The 21,328-nt window shown below is 40.9% G+C and overlaps 1 protein-coding gene across 4 annotated transcripts; it reads right to left on the minus strand.

Moving 5' to 3' along the window:
- Window positions 1–71: 71 nt before the first annotated feature.
- Window positions 72–20,653, minus strand: grm5a (glutamate receptor, metabotropic 5a). 4 transcript variants are annotated; one of them, XR_007815256.1, is made up of 20 exons: window positions 20,503–20,652; window positions 19,831–20,142; window positions 19,606–19,739; window positions 17,901–18,162; window positions 17,319–17,433; window positions 14,478–14,727; window positions 9,944–10,179; window positions 9,664–9,785; window positions 9,456–9,580; window positions 9,184–9,352; window positions 8,032–8,158; window positions 7,295–7,412; window positions 5,825–6,011; window positions 4,952–5,110; window positions 4,737–4,862; window positions 4,391–4,573; window positions 4,124–4,293; window positions 2,252–2,976; window positions 1,785–1,890; window positions 72–1,331 (listed from the first exon to the last, which is right to left on the minus strand). XR_007815256.1 is itself a non-coding variant. In XM_018691154.2 (19 exons), the coding sequence occupies exons 2-19, from the start codon at window positions 20,056–20,058 to the stop codon at window positions 1,856–1,858; spliced, it is 3,471 nt and encodes a 1,156-aa protein (XP_018546670.1). In that variant the 5' UTR covers window positions 20,059–20,142; window positions 20,503–20,652; the 3' UTR covers window positions 72–1,855. The 4 variants fall into 4 exon arrangements, 3 of the variants coding, with proteins under 3 accessions (XP_018546670.1, XP_018546669.1, XP_018546671.1); XM_018691154.2 differs by having other exon boundaries at window positions 72–1,890; XM_018691153.2 differs by having other exon boundaries at window positions 72–2,976.
- Window positions 20,654–21,328: the final 675 nt, after the last annotated feature.

A 21,328-nucleotide genomic window follows, 5' to 3' on the forward strand; every position in this document is an offset into this window, starting at 1 on the left:
TGCAGCACAAATCTAAATAGTAAATTCAGGTTATCTGAAAGGCAGATGAAAAGATAAGACCAAGACAAACGTCTTCTGTAGATTATATCAATGAATTATTGGCATCAAGCATTGTATGCACCTGTAAAATTGCAATTGGCACAAACCTGCATGCAAATATGGCAACTGTCTATGATGATTTTTCTACATTGAAAACCAGTAAAAAATACTGCACATTTCATAAAACGTGAAAACATTCTTGCCTGTGTAAACATCCAGAAAAAAAGGAGTAAAGGACACAAGCCAGACAATAAATAAATAAATAGCAAGCCTGTGAATCTGTACTGTCATTCATCTACATACCTCAGAGAAGCCAAAATGCAGATACAAAAGAATAATAAAAAAGAATATTAATTGCATTAAAAGCATAAGAAATAACAACAAAATGTCATAAAATATTATAAAAAAATAACATCCTCCTTATGCCTGAAATGTTTGAGAGATTAGAATCTAAATGGGTTCACAGCAGTATTCTCAATGTGAGCCCATTTACAGAGACATGATGTAATTTCCTGCATGGAGACACTAGCACGTACTGTATGTAGGTAAAAAGCCAGACTGGAAACAAGCAGTTTTGCAATAGATGTCTGAAAAAATCTGGCACACATCCAGTTCGACTCGACTCTCCTAACACTAATCTTAAAAACACATCAGTATCACTAATAGTATGATTACCTTGCTACTGTATCTATTAAGCTTAATTGGTTTGACATGTGCAATAGTAAAAAGCAATTCATTACAAATGTAACTTGGTGCAAACAAATCTTGACATCATGCAAACTAGAAACGTTTTGAGCTGGCAGATGACAGTGCTCAGAGAGTATTTTGGTTCAGACACATCCTGAGGTGGAAGATCATTTTGGTCCACTTCATATGATGACAGGTTATCTTACATTCAACTAAGTCACGTCTAGAGAAAAAGAATTAAAGAAGACATCCAAGTAGTCTATAAGCTCTTTGTGGGTTAGACACCTGATGATGTTACGTCCATTGAGACTTGTGTCTTACATTCCCTGGAGATGTCCTCACAGGAGGGGAGGGGATTTCATTTTCACTCTTAGTAACTGTCTTGTTTCCAAGAGAAGGGTAGGTCTCCACAAAAGAAAAAAGAAAAAAAGAAAATAGAAACTGCTCCCTGATTTGCATAATACACCGTCTGTACACTTTGTCCTTTAGCATCAGGATAGAAATGATACTTATGTCTTCCAGGGTTGACAACAAATTAGAGGGCAGAAAAAATGTGTCTTGTTTGACCTTCCAGGCAGAGTTACATCTGGACAGATACCTCCAATCTGCATCCAAAATATTAAAAGGTTAGGGCAATTTATTGGTAACAAAAACATCACATGTACAGGAAATCAACAGCAATAATATAAGCAATAAAAACAAACCACGTTCTCTGTGTTTAGGATAATAGATGATGCAAAATATACAACTGAAATACAACTATCTTTAGCGTTCTAAGACCTGCACTTACCTAAAAAAAATCAAATGCCATTTTGAGATACAATATATGAGCCGTTTTGGCATAATCTAAAGAAACACTGAACATAAATATTTGGTCAATTTTCCCCCACTTACAATTGATAACCATTTTTATAATGAATCAGTATTTTCTTTGGAATTTGAAAAGTTTGAAACTGAGTAAGAAATCTGTTTCAGTATAGCATTAAAGAGTCTGTAAAATGCCCATATAGATTGAGAAGTTTTTTACTGACTTGGAGACAAAAGAGTGAAGCACTGACATTGCTTAGCTTAATTTCAGCATTTAGTATTTGCAGTCTTGCCAGTGGTGCCAGTGGTGCTCTCAGTTCTCTCAGTGGAGGCATGTGTAGGTGCATTCAATCCAATCTGAAAATGAAAATGTATTTAAAAAACTGCTTAAACATTCAGAATATCCACATGTAGAAAGGCATCCAAGAGTTTGGTCCAGTCTGACGCTTTGTCTCTTGGAGTTTAAAATACTCCGATAAGAGAAAAAAGGAGTAGAGAGAGCAGGTTTAGAGAGAGGAGGAGCTCTGGCTGTAGTGTCTCAGCAGCAGCTGGTCATATTCAACCTCAGAGGCCGGGGACAGCGAGGGGGGAGAGCTGCCGTTGGAGCTCAGAGATGAGTCTCTAAAAGGGGAGGGAGGTGTCAGAGCTACCAGCTCCTCCATATCTTTGGCTCGCCTGCTACTAACGCAAGTCCCCGCCAGGTGCTCATAAATCTTACCTGCTGGTCGATTCTCGCAGAAGTTGGAAACGGCCGCTACCTCGGCGTATGTGGTGACGGTGGAGGGGGCCTGTCTGCCCCTGGACGTAAGGTACTGAGGAGGGCAAGGGGCGGTGTCAGTGGCTGCAGGCAGGGCGGTGGCGTTGGTGGTGGAGGAGGGGCTGACGGCGGCTCCGCCTGGCAGCATCATGGTGTTGAGCTCGCTGATGTTGGCAGTGAAACGGTTCACCACGCAACTGATTTGGTCCATGATGGTGGTGCCCTGAGCTTGCCCGCCGATCATCCCTATGCCGATGTCACCTACACCTACTGGTATGATGCTAATGTCCCCAACGTCCGCCATGCCGGCACCTTGGCTGTTGTTGTCCCCGCCTCTTCTTCTGACCCCAGCGGCGTGCTCAGGTACGTAAGTGGGTAAATTTTGTGCCTCCTCTCCGTCCTCCCCTCCCTGGAGACCCCCTGCCTTCGCTGCATGCTGGCTGATGGTGGGCAGAGGTGAGTGAGACGGCGAGCAGGTGAAGGGCTGAGACACCTGTGGCTCTTCATACTGCTCTTGGACAGCAGTGTCTGCAGGTGTATCTCCTCCTTTAGAGAAGGGTTTGATGATGGCTGTCTGGTTTGCCTCCACTGCATCTTTTTTCTTGACGTGGAATGACATCCTCTTCCATAGGTTTGGTCTGTAGCCACGTTCATTCTGTGCCCAAGTCACTGATTTCCCATTGGAACTGCAAAACATGAAAGAAACAGAGGAGCTCAGAATAATTAATTCTCAACTGACTTGAATATAAGGGTATAAATTGACTAATTAGTGAAAGATCTGCATGCAATAATACTGTTCTTCTGCAGATTCCTCCTAGAGATGTGTGCATGTGTCAGGATAACACTGAGGAAAGAACCTCATCCATCCACCCTGAGGTTCACGTTCTACTTCTTATTGTAAGTATTTCTACCATCCCCCTGTCTATCTTTTGCTTTCTGTGTAAGTTCACATCTTCCTCCATTTTCCTTTATCTTCCCTAGAAAGAGAAATCCTTAAAGGCAGAGGGGCTCCTCTGGGAGTACTTAACCCAAATGAGGTAACCTTCTCTTAGCTCAGGGAGCAGTTTTTCTTGGCTTCACATCCAGTCTGTTGCAGTGGATCCAGCTCTCATTTACCAAAGACAGTTTAAGAAGGAACACAGAAACAAATAAAGTATATGGCTTTAAGTAAAGCTAACATAAACCCAGTAGGTAGACTGCCATGTCTGCAGCTTTTCCCTCTCAGCACCTTCTCACTGGACTTTCATCCTTTACTACCCCACACCATTACCAATGTGCAGTCTGTACCGCAAACACTTGAGGTGTACTTTCCCTGATTACATGATTCTGCAAGTATTCCTTCAGCATAGCTATCAACCTTATGTGGCAACAGTCAGCACAGATGGGGACCAAAATGTACTCATTAGAGGAGGCTTTTGTTGTTGAATGTGACAAAATGAAAATATACAGCACATGTCACAAAATAAACATGAGCGAAATAGATCCAATCTAAAGGATTACATGCATGAGATAAGTTCTTTATAGGTTTTGAGTGTCTCCTGATGCCACATTTTCATACATTGTCCTTGGCAAACAAGAATTTGGACATCTTCAAGCTGATATTGTGGTATGTTGAATATTTCCTTTAGTTTCAAAGCTTTCAAAGATCAGGACAAAACAAAATATAAGCTTCAAAATGCAGTTAAAAGGACATGACCTGAGTTTAATTTGTGAAACTCTTTTCAGAACTACCGTATGTTCTCTTGAGAAGCTTTATCCAACTGGGCACAGGTGTTAATAATAATGGAAGGTAATATATTCATAGTTTAATACCCACTTTGGTTTCCTATGTACCTGATGTTGTCCTGTGCAGAGCCACGACGTCGAAATAAATTGGCCATGCTGCTGGAGGACTTTCCAGACTTGGCAGCTTTTTTAGCATCACCTACATGCATGCGCACCACTGTGGATGTTGTGAAAGCACTCCGGACATTTTTCTCAGGCTTGGCGAGCATGATGTAAACCTGACCATGAAAATGAACAACAAAAAGAGTAAGAGTAAGTTTAGTTTTGTGAGTTTTTCATTCTAACTGTGTAAAAATATGTGTTTTCACTTCTTACCTTTGGGACAAACATGCAGCAGAGAGCCACTGTGGCACTGAGGCTGACACTAAAGCACATGGTTATGATCTTGTAGTTGGAACCAAAGTAAATAGGAACAAAAGCCAACCAGATGATACAGGTGGTATACATGGTGAAGGCAATATACTTGGCCTCATTAAAATTAGCTGGTACATTACGGGTCTGCAGGGAGAGAAGGAGGAATATTATTCTTAAAGCAAAGTAAGTTGAAATAAGAAGAACAGAACACATGGAGAAGAAAAGCAAAGTCAGAAATATATACCTTTAACTGAGAAAGTACAATGGGACAGCCTATGTTTTATTGACTACTGCAATGCTGAAGTACCTTGAAGGCGTAGAAGGTGCAGCTGAGGATAAGCAGGCCATTATAGCCCAGCGGCGCCACCACCCCCAGAGTGGTCAGATTACAGATCAAATGTACTTCGCGGATACTGGGGTAGTCATAGATAACCTAAGAGAAGATAAAGGTAGAGGTTACACAGGTTGTATAAATAAATGTAAATGAACATCCCCCACATTGGAAAATACACATACACACACCTGTGGTGGCTCTATGATAAGAAGTGCCACAATAATCCCCAGCTGCAGCAGTATGAGTAGGAAGGCGATGACCAATTGTGCGCAGGCGGACATAAAGCGAGGTTTCTTGGTGCAGATCTTCTTCTTGCTGCCTGCCAGGATCCGTGCTATACGGTTGGTCTGGATCAAAAATAGATCAAATGGTTATGCAGGCTTCACTTACATCGACTGTGGATAACCGCTCACACTGATTCATAACAATAATCCCCTTTTCAGTTCCCAGATCTTAAACATCAACCTCAGCCCACACACAGATCCTCAACTTCTACCATACCTCCCTTACAATTGGCCATCATCCAATCTTTGGCAGTAGCTCTTTTACTCCTGCCCTTATCCTTACATGCCCTTCTACTTAAATAGCTCATATAGTTGTAGACAAGTGGTCTGATCAAATGTGGTTGTAAGGTGAAATTAGAGAGGTGCCAAGAAACTAAAAATGTCAAAGTGTGAAAGTCTTTTCATTGAATCATCTATCATTTAGAGATGGTTGCACATGGCAGTAAACATTTTTGACTTGCAAAAACACCATTCGCAGCTCTCTCTGCTGAAGGCTCCAACATATATTGTATACTTTGCTGTATGCTGTATGTACCTGAAAGATGGGAATGACCTTCAAATGCTTCATTTTGCAATTTTTTTCTGCCGACTTGTGAACCTTCTATTCAAGTGTATTTCAATAGCAAACTCAGAAATCAAATGAAGCTGATGAGGGGACAATGGGGTGTTAACTTGCAAAGTTTCACAGGAAGTGAAACATGACACTAAGCTAAACTGCTTGGACCATCTAATTTTTGTTCCTCTACTGTCTGGCAACAAAAACAGAAAAGAAAGTACCTTGGTGACTAAAGCGGAGTAGCTCATGGCAGGAGACAGGCCGATTCCCAGCCGCTGGAGGTAGCAGTAGATTATGTGGGGCTTGGCGATAAGGCTGAAGGTGCACAGGTAGCCCAGACATATCCCAGCCAGGATGATGTAGCAGAGCTCACGGCTGGATGATTTGACCACAGGAGTGTCCCAGAATCTATAGATTTATTCAATTATATCGACAAAATTGCTAAAAACATAGTCAGAGCAGTAAATTCAATTGTCACAAACTTACTGGATTCAGAGAGGATCATGTAAAAATGTAACAAACCATTTTTGGTTTACCATATAGCAGTTAACCTCATAGCTCATAGTTGTTCTGACCCCGAGTGTACAAATTGGGTCAAGTTTTGACCCTATTTAATTATGAATTTAACGGTATACGAATTTATCGCTCATCACGATAAAGAAAAACACTCAATAAGTTGATTGTAGTGACTTTATGTCATTAAGATAATGGTGAATGGGGATAATCGTTAATATCCTCACGAGTGACTTCAAACATACAGTCCTGTAAATTATTTTGAACTGCCACAAGGGGGAGCCTGCATCTTTCCTGTGATCACAAAATGCTAAGCCTGTCACCATGGCTGAAGGTTGGGCTAGCCAATTGTACCCACGCAATACCAAGTAACATCGTGTCCAACACCTCCAATTTGACCTCCCATCTCCGTGACAACTATCAAACTCTACTTGCCGAACTCCAGGTAAAATTAATTAACGTTACTTAACACAGCAAATGTTGGTTAAGTTATGCTAACGGTGACGTTTACGTAAATGTTATATTTTGATGCTGTTTTGGTCACCAGTGAATTAAGCTAACGTTAGCCAGGTAACGATAGCTAAGTAGCTAAACAGAAAATAGCTCCGCTGTCTCAGACCAGAGCGGCGAAATGACAGCAATTTACCACAGTTCTTCCTTTAACGTTAACTGTTGCTTTAACGTTAAAGTGCTGCCATAGGCTGTATATGAGAGTGGTGGTGGGATAACGTATTTTTGTAGGCCAACCCGGACTTCAGCGTCACCCTGGTTCCCTCGACAAAGAGCCAGTGGGACTTTTTCATTGGTTTTTGACTCCGTGACCAAAAACAGTTTGTGATACCGAACGTTTTGTTCGGCAAGATAATTTTCACAAAGGAACACCAATGTTATGAAATACAATCACCAGAAGTAAAAAGCTATTGTTAAGCTATGAACACATGTTGTATGGTATACGTGACCACTACCAAGCTTCCTACTTGTAGTTGTAATTTAGCGCGCTTTAGGACTCATCCCTTCACCACTCTGTTTGGCCACAGTCCATAAGAAACAGTTCAAATCATTCTAAGACTTAATAATATTGTTGTATTTTGACCAGGATTATCGCAACCTGACATTTTTATATCGTCCCATGCCTAGTTTGTATGCACACGCCGGGTAAAGCTGTAGGGTGTAATTACTTGATAAAAACAGAAGTGACAAAAAGTGTAGCCATGAGGCCCAGACAGGCGAAGACCACTGCAGCGATGGGCTCTGGATCTCCCCAACGCACGTACTGCACCGGGATTGGCTCACAACCTTAGTGGATACAGAGAGATCATAGGGAGTGAGTAAACAAAACACAGAAAACTGCAGTATTGACTGTAAACAGCAACAATAATTAGACTGTTGAGGTGTAAAATCTTTACTGTGATACAGTGGGGTTATGACAGATGAGCCAAATTTGGTGTGAAACATTACAGGGATTTGTAAGGAAGAAAAGAGAGATCAGGGGGAGATAGAACAGAGTGATAACAGTATAAACGCACCGCTGTTCATCTGTGGAGGATGCACATCAAAAACTGGCTTCATGTGTTTTTTCAACTACGAGGTGCTGATATGTTGTGGGAAGCAACATGTATTTACTAAAGGGCAGGAAAAGGGTTTCAAACAGTTTTAATAGACTTTGGAGTTAAGCTTCAGTCAAATCCTCTATTCTGGCAGGGATCTAAAATGTCTTGGTGTGTGTGTAGTACATGAGTATTTGCGTTGATTTCTGTTCAGTGGAGAGTGTCTTAGTTCAGAGTGTTTGTGTGGTACGTAAGAAGCAAGGGGATTTCGGATGCACCATCAGTGTGTGACCCAAATTCAAGCCTATTCTGGCCTGTTTGGAAATCTTGTATTTTATGTAAAAGAGACACAAACAAAGTGTGTTTACCAGTGAGGTCATCTGTGGGCCACGAGCCCAGGACACAGGCTCGACAAGTGTACTCATCAAACACAAACTCATTCTCCTTGCAGGGAGTACAGGTCCAGCAACAGCTCACCTCTCCTTTACGGATCACCTGAAGACACACACACACACACACACACACACACATGAAAGGGTGGGAAGGTCTCAAAGCTCCAGTGGCACTTTTCTGTAGCTAATCTTACACTCTGACTGCCCTGTAGGACAAGGAAATGAGGATTTCTTCATCAGGGGATCAAAGAAAAATGGATATATAGAATCTCATTGAGCCTTAGCAGCCCTTCAGCAGTAAATGAACTAAGGGAAGAGGTGGCATGGTGGGTCAGTGGTTAGTTATGTCACACAGTGAATGTTGAGTGTTCAAATTTCATTTGAAGTCATTAAATCATGGGTGTTGGTTGACTAAGTCCTCAACTCCACTTCAACAGAAGTTGGGGTTAAGAGTGGAGACACTGTCAGCACAGGTCAGAGAGAGTCGAGCAGATGGTACGACCACAGCTAAGGATGGGGGCTTGTAAGACCTGAAGGTATGGACATGCAGATCTCCTCAAAACGTTTATGCATGAGATGGGAGTTTTGAATTCCCTTCAAGTTTCCACTTTACAGGGAGTCAGTGTGTAGGGAGACTATTGAGATGATAGAGAGCTGCACTGTTCTGCATGATTTGGAGATACTGATGGGTGTTAGAGAAGCCCAGATGGGAGATGATTAAAGCCTGAGTCCCTGGTGGGGCACTCAAGGATCTGATTGGACCTATTTTGTAGCTCACACAGTCAATGTGGGATCAGTTTAAGCCTCCTGTGTGGGTCTTACTTGGCAATTTTTTCAGTAAAGCTATGACCTATTCTCTGAGATTGTCATAACAGAAACACCTGCCAATATTAGCAAAACTGGATTTCTAATAGTATAATATAATATAACCTTGGTATGATGTAGACAGTTAATTTAAATGTATAGCCTGAAGAGGCTGATATAATGCCTGCATGAAAATAAAAAAGGAGGAAAATGTAACCACATTTATTGTTACTTAAAGTCTCTGAAATTCAACATAGCTGATAGTTGATTTTAAAAACACGTGTGGCTCCTCAATGTTAAACTTTGCATTGGAGTGGTGCATACCTTGATCTGCGCCTTCTGGCAGGGCTCAGAGCAGACTGACTGGATGATGTCACTGTTGTTACTCCAGATTTCCTCATCATTCATCTTTAGGCCACCTTGATCCCAGCTCCCCACATGGATATAAGCGTACTCATCCTCACCCACTTGCTTGAAGTTCATGATTTCATACCTGAGGCACATAAGTTATTGTGTGCATTAAACAGCATGTGCACACATTTTAATGTTTCTTTCTCATTCCTCATTTCCCTCCTTTCCCCCATCGTAATCCTTACCTCCCAGGTGAGTCTCCATTCTGGTCAAAGAGGATAGTCTCCCCAGATACGCCTGTAAAGTTGGTTTTCATCAGGAAATCCAGCAGCTTGCGTCCATCAATGGGCCGCATGGACTCACACAAACCCTGGTGGAAATGCAAAGTGCACAGTCAATACTGTCACGTCCAATAGGAAAGCACACAAATGTGCACACTGGTCACTGTCGCACCTTGTATCCTGGACAGAGGGCTTGCTGCATGGCATGTAGGCCGTAAGCCATGGAATAGATGGCATTTATGACAAAGCCCATCTTGGTGTCCTGGGCATACTGATGGCGCAGAGACTCTCTCCCTGTGGAGAACAGAAACCTGCTCATAAAGAGAAACCCCATTACTGTAATTAGTGTAACGTAAACTGATGGTGAGAACTTTGGAGTTTAACACAGACTAGATGACCTGAGAACAGTGTGTGAATAAGTGTGTGAAACATGATCTTTGTGTTGTACTAACAGGTGCAGGTGCGGTTGTACATGGTGCTCTCCTGCGGGTGGCCCCTCAACCTGCACTGGAAGCGGTGCTGCCAGAACTCTGGGAACCAGGGATTCCTCAGGTTGGCATCGGGCTTCAGGTTCAGGTAATAATCATCGAACCAGGTCACATATGCCGACTTAAGCTTTATAGTGATTCCACCAGCTGCCTCCTTCTGGTAGCCATCAGTCACATCGTACCTGTCAGCCCAACCATCACTGGAAAGGAGGAGAAAGGTAGAGCCAGACAAGGTAACAGCAGGCTGTTAGTTAGAGTTAGGATTGACCCAAAGAAAAAAACCTTTCTTAACTTCTGATGGTTTTCTCCAAAGCTATTATAAATCAAGTTTTGAGATACACTATGTACAGTGATACATGTGAATGGTATAACAATATATACACACATTTTTCTGTAGAATAGCTTTCTTAGTCTTACAAAGAAACCATTCAGTATATACAGTACACTGCATACCGTTTTAGCATCTTGGAAACTGTTGCTCAATATTGCAACCCACACAAGGATTTGACTGTTGAGACAGCACTGTCACCTCAGCAAGACTTGTGGAAAACTTCATGTTGTCTGTTATGTGTAAGGAAAAGCTGGTAAACCTGACACAATGCCAGATAAGGAGATGGTCAAAAACTAGATTTAAATTGGCCATTACAAAGGAGAGCTCTCTTTAGACCACCCTCAGATTCCTTTTGCTGCTAATATAGGTGGGTGAACTTAGAAATTTAGCATGGATGTCAGAAGCGGGTGGAATCATACAACAACTCCCACCTCCTAATCAACACAGTTTTTATACTATACTCCAGGATTCTCCACTTAGCCTTGGGCCTGGTTAACAGTTGCACCCAGTAAAACAAGTCTCACCATAAAAAGGATAATGAGGTGACTGACATTTTGAAAAAGCCCATCTTAGCAGCCAAGTGTGCAAATGTAACACCTAACATAAGCTCAGATTTTTAGAAACAATATTTCAGAAATCAATGTTAAAACTAAACGTAGGATTGGGATACAACAGATTACTGTGTGTAGTCTGAATAATAGATAGAAAAGTAACACTTGGTCCTTGTGGTCTGTTGTAGACAGCTATAGCTGGTGCGTATGACTATTTTTTAGGCCACTGTTGCACAGATTGAAGGTGGCAGGTGGTGCCTTACAAAATGAACCTAATGAGAGTTACAGTAGAATAAAAATGCATCATGATGACTCAGATGCACCAAAACAAGTCTCACTGGGTGATAAAAATAAAAAGTATTTGCTTACATATCCAAGTTGAAGAATTGTGAGGTGGGTTTTTTTTAATTATGTTCATGTGCAAAGATAACTTATAACAAACCTCCAGGGATGAAGAGTTGATGTTGCTGGGAAAACTTGGCTAGTTTGGATGGAGAGGCCTGTTATGTGTTTTCTTGTCAACAAGCTGTGTTGTGTTGTATGCTTTGTTTTGTATGTATTACTTCCACGGTCAAATAACTTTATTTGTAAAGTTTGTGTCTGGCTGCAGATTAATTAGATCTCTGTAGGCTCATTATCTGTGAAGTCCACTGAGACACTTTCGTAATGAAGAGCATATTGATTTGCTTGACTTTAACAACAGGAGCAAATATCTGCTTTGCAGAAACATGCTGCATGTGTGAACCAATCTGCTAATGTATTTTTAATTCTGACAAAGTTAGAGCATATATTGATTTGCAACTTAGAAATGTCACATAACTGATTAATTTTAGTGCCATTCTACAGAAGGAAGTTTTGTACAACACCCTCTGATTACAGTTAAAAAAAGACCCCTGATGCTCTATAAACTTTAAACAGCAGACAAACAGCACTAGGCTGCAGCGTTTGCAGACACATCTGATCTGCTGCTTATTCAAAAACATCGTGGGCTCGGATTCAATAAGCTTTCTCATCAGTGAACTGTTTGAGGTTTCTACTCCATCTATTATTATCTCTCCCTCTGGACACTTGTCTACAATCAACAAAGATAGAAGGTTGATTACACCTCCACATGTGCATACATGTAAACACGTGCACCTTGCTGACACAAAGAAATGCACTCTTCTCTTTCTGTTTTTGAAAACTTTACTAACCAAGCTGGAGTTACACAACAGTAGTGTGGGTGTTTTTTTTTTCTTTTTTTATGTTGCCTGGTTCTCTGGGTGAGGTAGGAGATCATTTCATAACACATCCTTAGAGAAGCGAGCACAGAAATGGTACACTGGCATTAAACAGGCAGGAATGGATATGAAAAGCACGGAGGGCTTTGACTCTGGATAGTTTGAATCACTCTTGAACGAGAGCTCTGAAACCCACACATTGACCTGGGAGGGCAATATGCAGTATGCAGCGTGTTGCTGCACCACCTACAAGCCTGAAGACACACACAAGTGTGCGAGCGTGTGCTCTCTCACTCACACACACAAACACACACAATATTGGCCAACTTTCCAGCCAAATCTTTTCTGAGTGGACACTTTATAAACCTCTAGTGGTACAAACTTGACGCTGGAAAGGTCCATTTCTAAAATGAAGCTAAACAACACAAGAGAAAAATGGAAAAGAAAAAGTGAAACAGCTGTCTGAACAGAACAGAACAGAGGAAAAACTCCCACGACCTACGCAACCTCGGTTGCTGTGTATCCGGTTTAGTCAGGTGCTCCAGTGGCAGTATTTGCTGGTGGGAAGCCAGTGGGGGATCATAATGCTTCAGTCTAAACTCTCTCAAGGCCGATAAGGAGAAGTAGCAGTGATGCAGACTGTAGTGGGGTGGACCAATGTAAGGACGCAAGGTCAAACCAAACTTACTGCAACATAAGTGGAAATTATTATTGTCAGATTAGTGGATAGGCTGGATAAAAGTAAAGTATAACACCTGTATTTGCCTTGTGGAGTTCCTGTGATACAGACTGACAGTGGCGTTGATACACAAAATAGGCTTAAGGAGGGCTGGTAAACAAAACAAAAGGAAATCTGCTCTGCATCTGCTCCCCCAGTCTCTCTCTTTCTATAAATGGAACCTAAGAACGCGCACTTACACAGACCTGGCGACAAATCCTCCAGGCTGACATGCAGAGGATGGTTTGTGCAAGTAACTAACTAGAGTAACAAGAAAAGCAATGAAGCTAACAAAGAGAGAAACACACACTGCTGAAGAGAGACACAACTCTTAACTAGACACACACACACAGAACAGTGCATGCTCATATATTATCTCATGAATACGTATGCATCAAGATGAGACCTCAACATAGACCCAACAAAAAAGCAAGGACAGACATCTTGACAAATTAACTGTAATTTTTAATAATAGATAGACAACACCATAACTGTCTCGAAGCTCTCTGTGGTAATATAGATTAATATGGATTATCATATAGAGCATGTTTTTAGAGTTTTTTTTTTTTTTTTGCAATATGTAGTTCAAGGTTATTTTATGTATCCTGCTGTCAGATTTGAGCGACAGCCTACATATGTGGCTCCTAATGAGGAAAGGCATTTATAGAACACCAGGGACGACAGTGAGCCAGAGAGTTAAACCTTAAAATAAAACATGTTATTCTCGGAGAGAGAGTGAAACCTCCTGCTAAATCAACCCCCTCTTTCCCGCTTTTTTTTCCACTCATGTTTTTAATTGCATACTTTCTCTCCTGCACTGTATGCCCACTTTTTAACATTTTTTCTGCTTAAATTAACCTATGAATGTGCGAGTACATACAGTAGTATGGAAAATTTGAAGTGGTAATATTACTCTAAAAGAAAATGTGTGATATTCTGGATTAGGATGCTGTATAGTTAATACTGGAAGACCATCACTGCTTTACCTATTAATTAAATAATTAATCTATTTATTTGGGCTGACTTTATATGGCTGCCCACTGCACTGATGTGACTGTGACAATAACAATATAATACTATATCATATTGATTTATAGTTAATTTACTGTATTTCCCTATATGCCGCCTCAGATTTTTGGGTGCTCTGTCCAAGCACCTATTTAGGGGGTGAATACGCTTCCGCACTTGCATGCCTGAAAATGTGTTTACTAGCTTAAGTATTCTATTGCAGTTCGCAATAAAACATCTATATGAATAAACCTTATTTGGAATGGCAAATAAAAACAGAGCAGGTTAGATTAGCCTTTCTCAATAATAGCTACAAGTGCACTGACAGTGACTGAATGTAATAATAGTATCAAGTACTTCTGATTTGAAGTTAAGCAAAAATCCAGATTGTGATAGTCTCAGAAGAGTTTATGGCTATCGTTAAAAAAGTTCATTAAACATTACCTTGGGTTTCCTAGACGACCATGAAGTTGATGGATGCGATGAAGATGATAACAAGGATGATGATGAGAGGACAAAGATGGCTCCATGACAAACACATCCTGTTTAATCATGTTGAACATCTGAGGACAGTCTGGATTGAAAATTAATGCACAACACTGAGGCCTGGGGCACAAATATTTCAATCAGTTCTTTTAGCCTCTAATAGAAGCAAAAATCCACCACTCACCTTCCAACCAGCAGAAACTCTCCCACCAGGCGTTGTCGTCTCATGGCCATCAGTATGCCTCTGACTGTCATGCCCTCGCAGAAGCAGGCCACCACCCTGGCTTTAGGCAGGTGACCTCGTAGTTTCTGCAGCAGCTTATCAAAGCTCTGCTCCCCTGCGTTGCTGTATATCTTATCAGAGTGGGCGATGCAGATTCCCTCCTTTGCTGCCATGTCTTTAAATGCCTCCATACCGCTCTCTCCATAATTACCTATGGATGGGACCACGGGGATGGATTTGTGTTTATATACACACACACTATCACACACACAAAACTTCAACTCTCCCAGTTGTTTTTTTATGTTTTGGCACTACAATTTAAAATTCAAAACTGCTATCGCAGTACTCTTTGTTTACATTGTTATGTGCAAACATTTACACAAGTTTTTGTTGTTTTGCTTGTCACACTTTCACTCTGGTACAAATGCTCTCGTGTCATCTTGCAATGCGCGCACACAGAGTGAAGACAATCCAATACACTGGTGTAATGCGGCACAACACTTAAGAATCTGATAATTTTGTCCCTATTATGGGAGCTGTCAGGGGTTAGATTTCCCTGTTTTTGCTGGAAATGAGGTCACCTAGTTTCTGTTGCTTTACAAGTGTACTCTCACTCTGGGCACGACGCTGTTTGAGGCATCCGTCTCATTACTATGTGTGAGTTTTACTCCCATATGTGGCATGCGTCCCTGAGTGCTAACGCAGTCTTTCAGTTTTTTTAAGACTCTACTTTCACCTTGATTCAACTTCTTGTTAATGTTACTAATGGTACACTATGATTATTTTATTTTGCTCTTTAATGTGTCTTTCCTCCTTTTCTAACTCTCCAAAAAGCCTTTGTAAATAAGAATACTTTTTTGCCTGCAGGAACAGGCAAAATGTTATGGAAAGTAGGTTGAGCAGTACACTGTTTCATAACCACAACGTAACCTCTGGAGCTACAGTAAATATGGAGTTTCTGCATCTCTGTACTTGAGATATCTTTAAAATCATATCAGAATGGACCATTTTTCAAACAGTGTTTTGTGTGTTGTTGCTAATTTTGTGGGACAGTTGATATCATGTACTAGGTCAAAACCCTTGTCATCAGTTTATGCAAATGCCATGTAGAGTACCATGCAAACAAGGTGCACCTGCATGTGACAGCTGGGCTATTATAATTATGTTGTTGGACTACCAGGGATGTGCAATATATTTTTAACCATTGATAGACATCAGAAACCCAAAACAGAGCCTGATCTAGAGCACATTGTTAATGTTATTATATTATTATAAATGCTGTGTAATTTTGCACAGAATGTTTGACTTGTTGAGTCAGCAAACTTGTTTAGAACTGTCGAGGTAGTGCCAGATTCAATAAATCAGGTATGTGTGTATAATAACATACATAGAATAAAATTATTTTGACAACATCCTGCTGCCCACTGGACTGGGAGAACACACCAAGTGTTAAACCAGAGGTCTTTTTTATGATAAGATACCCATTACATGAGGTTTTATCCTGTAAAGGAACATTTGGCATGCAAAAGACCCTTTTTTAAATCCTCCTCTACAACAGTTTGATATTTTTATGCAATAAACTGGAATGATCCAGTCAGGCTTTAGCACTTGCTCTTATCAAGAGGGATTTATTTCAGAAACATAATGGCCTTGAGCCACTAAGAGGTTAAAATAGAAGCAGTAAAATGATGGGAACAGTATGGAGTATTTAGGCTGATATTGAAAATGATGCCAATACCATGTGTTTTGTTTCTGAATAGGTGGGATTAGTGATTCAGGGGATGGATTTGTTGAAGTTGAGATAACCCTGTGTATTGATATTGCCTAGATGTTCTCAGCAGGAGACCAGAGTTGTATGAGGTACGAGTTGGAGATCAGCCTTACATCTGCACTATAAATATGATAAAGCAATTGCATTTTGTATTGGAGCCATCCATCACACTGTCCACAGAGGACAACAATTAATCTGTATTCATCTCATCCTTTTTTTTTTAAAGTCTCTTTAAGAACCTTGAATAATTTTCACTGAATCAATTTTAACTTTAGTTCCTACAGATAGAGCATTAAAAATAAAGTAATAAAATGCAAAGCTGATAATGAGCAACTGCTGTGAGAATGTGATCAGTGGCTGAGCCATCACAGTAATCAGAGAGTTCAAAGCCCATGGCAGATGTTCTCTGGGAAGCTTTGCCAATGATGAACAGGATTACAGAGAATATATAATCTGTGCTAATTTCAAATGAATTTCATATTCATGCCACAGATACAGTATAATGGCCTCCACTGTAAAATCACTCTAAAATCAGTATCAAGTATCACATGGGAGTTACTTTTAGAAAAAATGTATTGGTACTGTGTGTGTGTGTGTGTGTGTGTGTGTGTGTGTGTGTGTGGATCTGTGCAAAGACAGGCTTATTTTGGCTCCAGCTCGCTGCAGAAGGATATTGGCATTCAAAATGATAGACGAGATTTCAGCTGAGCTTCGTCTGTGTTGATAGCAGGTCATAGTGTCAGTAAGTAAAATGTGTCTCCTCCACTCCGTCAGATGGAAAATTCAAAAACTACTGAAACTAAGGACTGGATCAGGCACAAAAAATGTGGATGCATGTTTCTCCATTTCTGATTCATTGTAAAACAGGTTAATAAACTAGCAAATCAGCATAAATATCATTAATTTTGTTTAATCCATGTGTAAATAAGAATGAGAAAGAGAGATAAAAATGCAAATGACAATGTCAGAATATAACAATGATAAATGTGAAGCAACAACACACACATACACTTACGCATACACAGTCTTACCCTCTGTGTGTATTGCGGACACGTAGCTCCAGTTGTATTTCTTGACAATGTCCACCATGGCTCTGGCCTGTTGCATATCTGACGGCACCACCCTCATGAAATATTTATACAGGCTCTGTTGGAAGCAATTTACATGTTCACAAGTCTGGCAGTCTACTTGGCATATTTCAGTTTGACAGCCTGTCTGCCAGTTACACATGCATCCATAATAACCCATATTGTAAACTCACAGTACATTGACTTCCAGATGATTTTTAAAACAAAGGACATACAAATGCTTTAATGCTTACCGTTCTGTTGCTTTATGAAAATTGTCCTTGAGATAGGTAATTCATCACAATGGCAATCATGTCTGCTTTTATTATCGTCATAGTTGCATTATTGTCAGAGAATAATACAGTTACAAAAGCAGACATGAAGTCTCTTAAAGATGACTTCCATCAAACCCAAAACCAGTAATTGTCTAGAAACAATGAAAACTGTGACGGGTGAAGATATTTTTGCCACCGTGTAATTATATGTGAAATAATTATTGAAATTCTCTCGAACTTTGATGTTAAAGTTTTTGTTAACTCATCTTACCTTGTCACTGAGATCCATGCTTGTGGCTGAGTAGGCTATCTGTGGGATGTTGAAGAGTTGGAGGAGATTTTGCACCTGTATAGCCACAGAGCTGGATCCTGGTCCGATCAGACCCACAATGGGCTTCTTCCCCTGAAGCAGCAAGCTCCCTGCCTCTGCAGTACACCTGCCCTGGCTTTCCTCCTCTTCGCTGGACACTAGAGTGTCCCGAATGAACTCAATACTCTGCTCCAGTGCCACCGCAGAGTGCCAGCATGAGTCCCTGGTGTAGAAAGATTGAGTTAACGTTGTTGCTTTGGCAAGCAGGATGGGAATAAGAGGATAGCTTAGATTAGCCAGTTGGATCCTTTTTAGGCACACAGTCTGTGTCTCATGCTTTTGAAAGAGCCGCTTGACTAAGATAATTTTTAGAGCCGTGAGAAGTCTGCTATCTAAAGTTCAGCCAAAGCTAATATGAGGTTTCATTAGGGAAAGTCAGTCCAATCAAGCTGGAATCTTCCAGTCTTCTTACTACAAAAATCCCTGCTTGTATTTTGCTGGATGGTGAGAGATACTTCCTGGTTGTTGCATGTAGATTTGTTGACGGGGTACGACACCAGCAACATCAGCTTCATATTAGCTTTGGAACTTTCAAATGACTTTCGTGTGAACCATAGCACTGCATTTTGTTTTTCATTTCTAAATCTGTAAAGTGTGGAAGGGGTCACTTCACAGCCTCTACAGAGAGGAAGAATGATCAACTCTTTCAACATACATACAGTATTTGAATACTGTAGTAGCTTAGACTTGAAAAACTCTCAACTTATCCTTTGATGTTTAAGGCAATGTCTCTAGCCATGGTTTGTCAGTGCTTGACATTCTGATTTACACTGGTTACTGTAAGAGGATGCCTACCTCTGTGGTTTACATACACTCTTTAGATACCGGTCTTCACTTAGGCCCTGATTCCTCCACCCACTGTTCGTCTGTCTATATCCTACCCTCTTCAGTTACTGTCTCCCTGGAAGTTGGCCTGCTGCTTCAAGTCCCCAATCTGTCCTCCCCTGCTGCCTAATAACACCTCCCCCATTTACTCCCAGACCCTCTACTCATTCAAAGTGACTCAATTAAAGGCTCTATAAATGTACCATCTGTCTTTGCCTTACTGTGTCTCATTTGGGTCCAAATTATAAGAATCCTTGTCCTTAAAGGATGTCATAGCTGTTTTTTCTACTTTACAGAGAGTGGTGAAACCCATTGTCTTCCTTGAGTGATTGGAAATGAAGTAGAAGTACACTGCAATTTATATAACGAACCTTGGCACAGAGTGTTGCTTGTAACGTGATGTAAAAGCAGTAAAAGACAAAGCCTAAAAAAAAAAAAAAAATGTTGCTTCATTTGTGATGATCGTTCAGTAATCAGCTTGTTTGGGTGATACCTAACATCTCTGCTGAATACAGACAGTTGTTCTGCTTATTTGTGAGACAGCTAGTTGATTTGATTATCTGATTATTATATATATATTATATATTATTATATTATTAGATTATACTTTATTATACTTTGTTGTTTCTCTCACAACTTGTTGCAAGTTGGCCCTTTTTTTCTATGAAAATTCTTCTTTGTGTCAAGACATGGTCCACTCGTAGTCCAGCAGTGAAAGTCAAACAAACAGTTTATGGCTACATAAGAATAAAAAAAAAAGAAGGTGTGATTGGTTTCTGACCTGATCTCGCAGCCCAGGGTGATATTTGGGAGGATAGTGGGATCTGCATTGATTCGATCCAGAGTGTGCATCATGGCCTCTACTCTCTGGATCCCATACTGCTCACGCACTGCACCACACTTTCGCTCGTGGACCTGAGCGAAGTGTAACACAACTGGATTACCATTTATCACATGCACACACACATAGAGAAAATGAGCACACATGCATAAACATAACATGTACCTTGTCTGCAGGTGGTTGGTGGTGGACAGAGAACAGAGCTCCTATAATGATGTCACCAGGGATATGCGCCAATACCCTTCTCTCATTATTCTGGGCTTTGACCCCAACCTGGTCTTTCAGGCCCAGCAAGCCCAGATCACTTCCCAGTGACACGCTCACTGCCAACAATCTCACATACAGCCCCAGTCTATTTCCCATCCCTGTGTTCCTCCTTACACCTCCTGCCATCCTCTGTCCTCTTAGAGCTGAGGTTCTGATGAGTGTGTGGTCTTTGGCGTGATGCTTGCAGTGCCAGGTGTAAGAGTTAGATTCCTGGTGAAATGGATAGGGATAAATGAGCTCAGTGTGTGTGTTCAACAGACCGTGTATAAAAAGGACTTTTGTGTTTAAGGTACAGTGATGAAATATTTTGAATACTAGAGAAAGAGAAGTAGGTTTGGCTATTAATTGACAAGTCATCCTCCTTAAAAAAAAATGACCATGGTGCTGAATAGATTTTGGAAATGAATCATGCAACTGATGAATGAATGAAATGAAACTGACATCTATTCTGGTGCGTTCAATGAAGCGTTAACAAACTACGTAAAACTCACTTATCTCCTCTGTATCTGAGAATTTAATAATTACTGCGCGCTCCACACATCCAAACTAAGAGACACAACTTCAGCCTACCTCTTCTCTGCCAGCTGCCTCGCAGATGCCATTCCTTTAGAGACCGTTTCCATCTCAGCAACAAGCAACAAGAAAAAGCGGTTTCTGCTCGGGCTCAGTCTGGCGCCTGGCTACAGCAAACTGCAAATAGCAGCAGATAATATAGTCCGTTATTGGAACATGTCTGACTTTCTGACGCACACGGCGGACCCCCCTCCCTCCTTCTCCTCTACCTCCTCCTCCCTCCTCCTACTCCAAAACAGTGGAAAAGCATGGAGCATCAACAGTGACTAAACTGTGGAGAGCTCCGAGAAACAGGCGATCGGCGCAGACGCGCGTTTAACACGACAAAAGAAAGAAGCTCTCTCTATGGTAACCGACAAGAAATGATCAATTACTTATTGATCAGATAACTTTAGCTGGAAAGTTACAGTATGGCCTTAAACACATCCAGTTTCAGCTGCTCACCCATGATGTCTCTGAAACTACAGTAATGATTCCCTTTAACTGGAAAATTACATTAAACATTAAGTGTCAGTGTTTCTATAAAAGATTCGACTTGTGTCACTTCAGGTCCAAATAATAAAGACGAAACCAGTGATTTATTATCCCATGTTTTTGGTTTTGTTTTGTAGCTGACCCTCCTGTGCTTCAGGTCGATTTGACCCCTTTCACAGTTTAAAATCTAAAAATGTACTTTATGTCTGCTCAGCTTGGTGCTTTGTGGCTTTTCATTAAATTTGTCATTTCCATCTGTGTGTTCAAAGAGACATGGTCTGGGCCATTTCAGAGCTTGATGGAAAATAACAATGTCCACAAAAGAAAAAAAAAAAAAGATTCTTTCATG

This window comes from Lates calcarifer, linkage group LG20 (genome assembly GCF_001640805.2).
Source record: "Lates calcarifer isolate ASB-BC8 linkage group LG20, TLL_Latcal_v3, whole genome shotgun sequence".
Lineage (NCBI taxonomy): Eukaryota > Metazoa > Chordata > Actinopteri > Centropomidae > Lates > Lates calcarifer.

Bases quoted from the DNA above. Each gene is read 5' to 3' on its own strand.
- grm5a (XM_018691153.2), bottom strand. From the start codon at position 20,058: ATGGCAGGAGGTGTAAGGAGGAACACAGGGATGGGAAATAGACTGGGG. The intron at 6,012-7,294 runs GTAATTACACCC...ATAAATCTATAG, and splicing joins GTCACTTCTGTTTTTATCAA to ATTCTGGGACACTCCTGTGG. The intron at 2,977-4,123 runs GTACATAGGAAA...CATGTTTTGCAG, and splicing joins TCTGCACAGGACAACATCAG to TTCCAATGGGAAATCAGTGA.